Source organism: Drosophila takahashii, chromosome 2L (assembly GCF_030179915.1).
Source record: "Drosophila takahashii strain IR98-3 E-12201 chromosome 2L, DtakHiC1v2, whole genome shotgun sequence".
Lineage (NCBI taxonomy): Eukaryota > Metazoa > Arthropoda > Insecta > Diptera > Drosophilidae > Drosophila > Drosophila takahashii.
This window is the reverse complement of record NC_091678.1, coordinates 13492069-13500922: the sequence shown is the minus strand read 5'-3', so window position 1 is coordinate 13500922 and position 8854 is coordinate 13492069. Positions and strand designations below refer to the sequence as shown.

Sequence of the window (8854 nt, the reverse complement as noted above, 5' to 3'; positions counted from 1 at the left end):
TCAGAAAACTCAAATTTCTCTGGTCGATGTTGCTTGTCGTGCTGACATTTTCTATACTGAAATATTAATTAAATTGAGATGATTACGACTAAAGCGATGGGGTTTAATATTAATTTATAATGTGGAGAACCCAGTCAGGTAAAAATATAGATTTATTATAATAATTATTAAGATCTTTGACAAATATATTTGATGCTTTGCCTATTTTCTTTTTGCCCGTAACAGTAGCTTTCATGAATGTACAGGTGAATTATTTTTTGGAAGCTATTTTTAATTGTTTTACTTTTATTGCTTCTTTGTTGTTGTTTTATTTTGAACTAATTTCTGAAATACATTAAAACTGCTTCAAAATATGTTGACCCAAATCTTATTTTGAAATGTCTGGAATTTAGTTTATACTTTTTTTATTTTAATTATAGATTGCAAAATATAAGATCAGTGATTGGTTCAATTTGAACTGAATAACCAGAGCAAAAAGCAACAGCGCTTTAAACACTTTTGATCGATGACTTTTGAAAGTTAATGTGCGTCGTTTTCATATCAATAATGTGGGCAATCAGCAATTGAATATTTATCTATGCCCAAGCTGCGTATTAATGACCGGGCCAATGACAAAAGGACAATGCCGACGGTCGGCACGAAAAAGTCAAAAGCACCGCATTCCCACAGGACATTTGGACAAGCAGTTGGATAAACACACAAAACACGAAAACCGAAACACTTTGACTCTGAGTGACGGAATGACAGGCTGATGGGCAGGCCCCGGGCACATTAATAAAGTCAATAGAGAGACAATAGTTGAAAATTAACAAATGAATTGAAATTACTTAAACAAACTCATTAGGCTGCGGAATGTCACCGAGCGCTGAGCCTCCGTTGACACCATTGGAACTGAACGAACCCATCCCCTGGGATCCTCATCCTCGGACAGGCATTAATATTCCGTCGTCGGTGGGCGATGTTTTTATCCCCGCCCCAGGTAAGCATTGGCCATCGAGTACCGGCGAGTTTTTACCCATTTTCCCCTATTTCGCCATCGCATGTAATTAAATTTTCCAACCTTAATGTGCTAAGCATAGTAATTTACTTTCGCCACCCCTTCTGCTGGCCCACCTGCCAGTCACGAGTTTAAATTGTCAGAAACTGTGACAGCCCGACACCTTTTGCCCAGGTGTGGAGGAGACAGGAGACTGGCGAGGCGACAAGCCGCATATCTATAATTTTCATTAATTTTAATTGGCTTTGGGTGTGGGTGTGGTTGTAGGTGGATGTCGCTCAATTACAATGTATTCAACTTTTTATTGAATTTTAAACGGGTTTGGTTCTTCCTGATTGCCAAAGAAAATCAACATAAATATAACATTTATTCTTTGATCAAGAAAATGTAGCTATTTTTAGTCACGATTATTTGAAAGCTAGGGGAAACTTGATTGAGGTTTTTAAATAGGGAAAACATAAATTTCTATCAAAATAAAATATATATATTTTTTAATTTAATTGAATTTAAAATGAAAATCATTTTGTAAATCTCTTCGGAAATTATATAATATTTTTTATTTAATTTGGTTTTTCCTAAAAGAGATGGTAAAATTTCCCTTTAAAAACGATGTAAAACCTGGCTAACAAAGTAGGTTTGCTTGGTCTGCCGTTGGAGAATGCCACACGCAATTAAATAAAAGTTTTGTTTTTGATACTTTGGTTATTTTTAGAAAATTTGGGTAGCCTTTGGACGAAGGCGCGACCCGTTTAAATTCCAAATTGTGTAGTGTTGCCTGGAACTGAAGGAGCCGCAAAGATGATGTCCAAGTTGTGTGCCATTCTGGCGCCAAGGGCAGTTGTTCCCAGGGCCAAACGCCATCTGCTGAACCAGGCCATTTCGATGGCCAGGGTAAAAGTTCGGGGAAACCACTGCTGCGGTGGAATGAAGGTGGTGCCCTCGCGCGAGGAGCACTTGAATGCCCTGAAGGCCGAGGAGTTCGACGTACTGATCATCGGCGGCGGAGCTGTGGGCTGCGGCTGCGCAGTGGACGCCGCCTGTCGGGGTCTCAAGACCGCCCTGATTGAGGCGGATGACTTTGCCAGTGGCGCCAGTTCGCGATCGAGTAAACTGATCGATGGCAGCGGATCCTATCTGGGCACCGCCCTGCGGGAAAAGGACATCGAGCAGCTGTACATCATGCTGCAGATGATGAGCGAGCGAGTGACGATGCTGAGGAACGCGCCGCACCTGAATCGCATCCAGCCGATGATCATACCCATCTACAGCGTGCTGCAAATGCCCTGCACCTGGCTGGGATTGAAGGTAGGTCTGGGATCTCGGCTACTTAAAACAGGGTTCGGAAAATAACACACACTGTAAAAAACGTGTGTTATTAACATGTTAAATTTTAAAGTGTCAAGTTCAAAAAAAGTAAGAAATTGTATCCTACATATGTTAGAAACATAAATAACACACACATGTCATTTGTGTTTTTTACACAGCGTGCTTTTAACACAATGAGTTTTTGACATTAAAGTGTCAAAATTGTATGTTGAACTGAAAAATGCACGATTTTCTAGAGTATAATAATTCATATATTTGCTTTAAAGTGGTTGACACTAACATATAATATAAATTGGTTGTTCATTTTCCCTTCGACTTGTTAATGTCACTAAAATGTAATTTTAATTTGTGTTAAAAACACAGTGTGTAAAAAACACGTCATGTTAATAACACATTGTGTAAAAAATACAAAAGAGCTGAGTGTGTTAACAATTATTTTTCACATTTAAACATTTTTCTATTTGACACTCTCTAAAATACAATTTTTCATGTTCTTAACATGTGTGTCAATTTCCGAACCCTGACTTAAAACCCTTTCCCAGGTCTATGATTTCATGTCTGCCGCTTCGAATGTGCGCGGATCGCACTTTCTCTCCCGGGAGGCCACCCTCTACGAGTTTCCGCTCCTCAAGACGAAGGGTCTTCGCGGCGGAGTCGTTTACTATGATGGCCAGGTGGACGACGCCCGGATGTGCATTGCCCTCGTGATGACGGCCGTCGCGTTGGGCGCCAATGTGGGCAACCACCTGGAGGCGGTGGAGCTGATGCCCCTGGAGGGCTGCTGCCGGGTGGTGGGCGTCAAGGACAAGTTGTCCGGCGAGCAGTTCTACGTCCAGGCGAAGGCAGTGATCAATGCCACAGGAGCCAACACGGATAATATAAGGCGGATGGACAAGGAGGGCACCGCTCCCATCCTCCTGCCCTCGCTGGGCACCCAGGTCTCGCTGCCCCGGTACTTTGGCTCCGGACACTACGGCCTCCTGAGTCCGGCGCACAAAAAAGATGATCTCACCATATACATGCTGCCCTTTGAGAACCACACGGTTCTGGGCATCCGCGAGGTGGAACTGGACGAGGTGTACGGGCGGGGGCATCCCACTCCCGATCCGGATGATGTGGACTGCCTGCTGGAGGCGGCCAAGGCCAAGATGGATCCCTGTGTGGAGCTGGGTCGCTGTCACGTGCTCAGTGCCTGGACGGGCATCAAGGCCAATGTGAGTTGTCCCACCGGGAAGTCGGAGGAGGAGGAGGAGAAGCGCGGCTCCGCCATCAGCAGCTACATGATCGAGGTCAGCGAGGAAGGCCTGATCACCTTGGCCGGCGGCCGTTGGAGCAGCTATCGTGTGATGGCCGCCGATGCCGTCGACATGGCCATCAAGTCATGCGGCCTGTGCGACGACCATGTGACCTCCAGTTGGACGGAGGACTTGAAGCTGGACGGCGCCGAATCCTGGTGCTGCATGCTGCCGCTGGAGTTTGTGCAGGACTACGATGTGCCCATGGATGTGGCACAGCACATATCCGATTCCTATGGGTATAATGGTCATGCTTTATTCTCCGGTGCTCCTCCCGAGCTGAGGAAGCGCCTCCACCCCAACTTCCCGTACATCGAGGCCGAGGTTCAGTATGCGATGCGCAGCGAGTACGCCTGCACTCTGGTGGACATAGTCGCTCGGCGTCTGCGCATCGCCTTCGTGGATGCGGCCGCAACGCTGCACATGCTGCCCAAGATCCTCAAGATGATGGCCGAGGAGAAGGGTTGGGAGGAGGGGCAGCAGAAGAAGCAGATGCAGGCGGCCCAGGAGTTCCTGGTGCGCCAGATGGGTCTTGGTACCATAGTTCGTCCCAAGAGCACAGGGAAGAGTCCGCCGAAGAAGAAGGCCTCCTCGGAGGGTTGCTGCTGCCGGGCGGCTGCTCGCAAGGAGGCCAGGAGCTACTCCAAGGGTCACCACCACCCACGGGTGGATAGCTTCAAGCCATTGACCACCCAGAGATCGAGGAAAAATGTGTCTAGCGATCGACTATTCTGGCCTTTGACCTCGGGCATAACCCACCAATCGGTGGTGGACTGTGAAGCTCGCCGGGATCAATCGAGGTCCATTCCCACCGGATGGTCAGATAGCAAGAGGCAACTCATCATCAACAGTTGGCGCAACAAGTTCATGTGCTGAAATACTTTCAGATAATGTTTTAGTTTGACTTTAGCCTCGTTTGCTTTTCTAACACTTCAGGCTGAACACAATTCGTTATGTGCGGGTCTTTCCAATGCCAAAAAAATAAATATACGAGCACTCAAAAGCGATATTTGCACTTGTTAAAACAATGAAAGATTGTTTTACCCATTTGATTGAAGTCCCAAGACCCGACGAACTGTCCTTTGGCAGTCATATTTATTTTTTTTCTTTTAAAGTAATTTAAAAATAATATTTAAATAAATATTGGTATTAAACGCTTCTTCCGCCCGGAGAATAAAATTTGAGTGTAAAATAATTGTAAATGTGGCTTTATTTAAATGCAATAATTTCGCGTCGCACGTAAGGTCCCGTAAAGGCTTCCATTCCGGTGTCGCCATCGCCGAAGAGAACGCACTTAAATGTGGGAATATCGAGTAAAGGGTTTGAAGCTCTCCAAGGTAAGTATGCATTTGAACTGGAACTGCATCGAGTGAGCATTAAACTATAGGTATTTACTTTTGCCAGACTACTTTATTGGTATTTCCTCCCTTAAGGCAGGACGGTGGGCAGTACCTGCTCCGCTCGGCACAAATGGGCGGACTGCCGCTTCCTGATGGGGCTAGAAGTCTAGCCCCACCAGGAAGCGGTAGTCGGCCCACTCTTCCGAGCGGAGCAGGTTCTGATATACCCGAAACGGGTCTCATCGAGATAAAGCGTTTGAATCTCTCAAAGAAGGTGAGTATTCATTTGAACTGGAACTGCATCGAGTGAGCATTAAACTTCGGCTTGTCAAGGCTAGCTTCCTTTCTCAAAGATTTTTGAAATTATATTTTCTCAGCTCTGCTTTCCGCTTTTTGGCCTATCTATAAATCCAAATGCCTTCTAGTCCCCGATGTCGACCGGAGACTTTTTTCGCCACTAGTGAGGAGCTGGACATACCCTTCAACCTGGTCATAACCTTCAAGCTGGACAAAAGTTCTCCCAATCCTCGGGTCTTCGTTCATGCCATTCATGCTCTTCTGATCTCGGATCTTCTAGACTGCATTGTGACCTAGTCCTGGTCACTCTCCAGCAGGGAAGATGCGATCAATTGCTTGGGGCGAGAGAAGCAGCTCCTGATTGTCCTGCTTCAGGCAGCTGATCCCATCTCTCCCGCTAGACGACAACAGGGAGGAGCTTAATTTCCAAGTGGTTCCAGACTATTGTATTTGTCTATTTCCTCCGTTTCCTGAACATCTTGCTTCAAAAAGGGTATACACTGGAGTAATATTGGTGCAGCTCATTAAGCAGCTCCCGTCGAAAATCTTCGTCAACACTGTACATTTTTGAGTGTGTACTTTTCCACGGCATACTTTTGTGTGTTGTCTGTGTAACACTCACAATAGATGCGGTGTTTTAACACCGCAACTGCATAGTAGGCGGTGTTAGTAGCACCGGCACCGTTTTTTAGGCGAGTACATTAGTAGTGTCAAAATCAGGCACCGGTGCCGTTCTCTGATAGACTTCATGGACGCCCAGCACGCAGACACTAGTCTGTGAGCCTTCAACCCGGACAAGAGTTCTCCCAATCCTCGGGCCTTCGTTCATGCCAATCATGCTCTTCTGATCTCTGATCTTCTAGACTGCATTGTGACCTAGTCCTGTTCACTGTCCAGCAGGGAAGATGCGATCAATTGCTTGGGGCGAGAGAAGCAGCTCCTGATTGTCCTGCTTCAGGCAGTTGATCCCATCTCTCCCGCTAGACGATGGCAGGGAGGAAATGAACTTCGCTGGTGCACTCCACGGAAATCCATATAGCTCCAGTTGTCATATTCGTGTTTTCACGGGGATATATTCTTTCCAGCATCGAGTCGTCTACCTTCCATTCCAAGATGGACTCCTCCATTGTCATAGCCAAGTGTATAGTATAGCTCCAGTTATCCAATTTTCTTGTTGTCACGGGGATATATTCATTCCTCCTAGTTCCAGCCTCAGTTATAAAGTATGCATCGAGTCGTCTACCTTCCATTCCTAGATAGACTCCTTTGATCTGGTCACGTTGACAGAATAGTATGCCATTCGTGCTCTTCTGATCCCCCATCTTCTAGGTTAATTTGTAGATATCATTGACTCCTGGGATCTGGTTAGTAAGCTTTTCGGTTCATGCCATTCGTGCCCTTCTGGTCCATGATCTAACTAGTCCACATCACTATCCAGCAGAGAAAATGCGATCAAATGCTTGGGGCGAGAAGAGCAGCTCCTGATCCTCCTGCTTCAGGCAGTTGACCCCATCACTCCGCTAGACAGTGATAGGGGCTGCTGAACTTTGCCGGTGTCTTCCGTCCACAGGTCGATCCCTTTAGCTATTGAAAATATATTTTAATACGGTTTCACTCGGATATTTAATAATTTATATTATTGCCTAGTTTTCTTTTTCCTAGCGACACAGGAAATCTTAAATTGAATTAAAAGTATTGCTGCCAGAAAGAATTGTAGAATACTATTGCCTTTTTTAATCTCAAGTCTTTTACATTATATTTAAAATACCTATATTTATAATTGGTTATATCGTTTTGTAATAAAAATAAAAAGGAGGAATACAAATTGAAAAACTAGGCAGTTGATAAATATAAATATTATTTGTGCTCGATAGCTTGCGTCTCTGGTAAATCCTAAAGTGAACTGAAAGTACTGCTGCTCTAAGATTATGACAATACTGTTTTGACAGTCTTGGACTACTAGATTCAATTTTTATACTGCATTTATATTTTTTTATTTACCTATATCAATAATAAACGACAGCAATTTTAAAGAAAACTAGGTGCTAATCATTTTAATAAATATTTTTTGTGGTCGGTAGCTTGTGTCTCTGGTAAATCCTAGAGTGAACTGAAAGTATCGATGCCATAAGATTACGACAATAATATTTTGACAGTCATGGACTACTAGATTGCACAATGTTTCTATGTGTAGGTTTAAATGTTACTTTAATTACCTATTTTAACACTTTTCAATACCGGTTTGTTAAATTTAATGTGGCACAACAATTTTGGTGAATTCTTAGTAGTTGAGAATTTTAATAAATATTTTTTATGCTCGGATAGCTTGTGTCGCTTGGAAATCCTGGAGTGAACTGAATCTATTGCTCCTCAAAAGTTAAGACCAAAATTTTTTGACAAGCATAGCCTACTCGATTTCCTGTTTTTTCAAAAAGTTGTCCCATGCACAGTGGGCAATACCCAAAAGCGGAGTCCTCAAAAAGTAGATATATATTAATTAATTATTTTAGCTTCGTAACGGCTCTTTATATTATTTTAAAATTACCCAAATATGTTTACAAACTGTTATATTTTACTCCTCCCATTTAAGGCTTCCGTCACTTCTCAAGAAAAATAAAACAATACCATTTCAATATTTCTTTGGCAACATTCGGCAGTTGTTATGGATTTTCTTGTTCTTCGATTCCTTTCTAACGTTACTTTGGAAATTTGAGACTGCTGTTGCTGTCGTTTGTTTTTATAAATTAGCCTGTTTTGCTGGAGGGAGGAAAATTCGGAGGCGTGGTGATTTTGAATTATTGTTATTGGGGCTGAAAAGCATTTCTTGTTGTTTGAATATGCTTATCGTTCATATATTGCTTTATTTATTGGCTGATTGGAGGCCAAAAGTGTGTGTGTGTGTGCATTTGGGCGGCATTATATAAGCACCACATTTTTCCCGTCGCTGCTCGTTAGCCACGTAAATGAGCTTTTTATGGCCACATTTTTAAAGTGCGTGGAAATTAAATTGAAATTAAAGGAAAATATACTTTTGAAGACTGATTTTTTATAAATGCAAAATGGCATCATTATATTTTTTTAAATATATGATGTTCTTTTGTGCAGACTGAGGTTCTGTTCATTAAACTTCTCTGGTTTTTCGATGGTTATTGCCTCTCTAGAGTCCAAATGTCTGCAATTTATGTTGGCATATGTTTTGCACGTCGTTTTTGCACTTCATTTGAGTGCAGTTAGGGGAACACTTTCGTGTCCCGCGAGAAATTTCTCAGAGCCTTAGAAAAAAACAATTATACCGGTCAGAAGTCAGAACACTTTCACTTTTCGCCACACTTTCCAGCAAAAACCATTCTGCGGTCTTTTGGACCGCATTTTCATGCTGATTAGTTGAGTTAACAATTTCCAGCACGCGAAACTATTTCGGGAATTTCAAACTTGAAACATAAATTGCAAAGCCCATTCGGTCGGTCCGCCGAGGTGGCCAGCGCCTGTTCCACTCCATTTCCCCTCCCAGCCAAATCCACTGCGGCGTCGAACAATTTTAATAAGTTTGGGCCAGCAGTCTGAGGAAGTAGGTAATGGGAAAAAATGCAGGCGATGCA

At 43.5% G+C, this 8854-nt stretch overlaps 1 protein-coding gene and 1 long non-coding RNA gene across 3 annotated transcripts; one reads left to right on the top strand and one right to left on the bottom strand.

Moving 5' to 3' along the window:
* The first annotated feature begins 1636 nt into the window (after positions 1-1636).
* Positions 1637-4621, top strand: Gpo3 (Glycerophosphate oxidase 3). The gene is made up of 2 exons (XM_017159916.3): positions 1637-2302; positions 2866-4621. Exons 1-2 carry the CDS (start codon positions 1796-1798, stop codon positions 4492-4494), a joined length of 2136 nt encoding a protein of 711 aa, XP_017015405.2. The 5' UTR covers positions 1637-1795; the 3' UTR covers positions 4495-4621.
* Positions 4622-4810: 189 nt separating this feature from the next.
* LOC138912932 (uncharacterized) lies at positions 4811-8624 on the bottom strand. 2 transcript variants are annotated; one of them, XR_011418508.1, is made up of 3 exons: positions 7472-7630; positions 5186-6839; positions 4811-5070 (listed from the first exon to the last, which is right to left on the bottom strand). It is a non-coding gene; the product is annotated as an uncharacterized lncRNA (long non-coding RNA). The 2 variants fall into 2 exon arrangements; XR_011418507.1 differs by having other exon boundaries at positions 4811-6839; positions 7472-8624.
* Between the last annotated feature and the right edge of the window lie 230 nt (positions 8625-8854).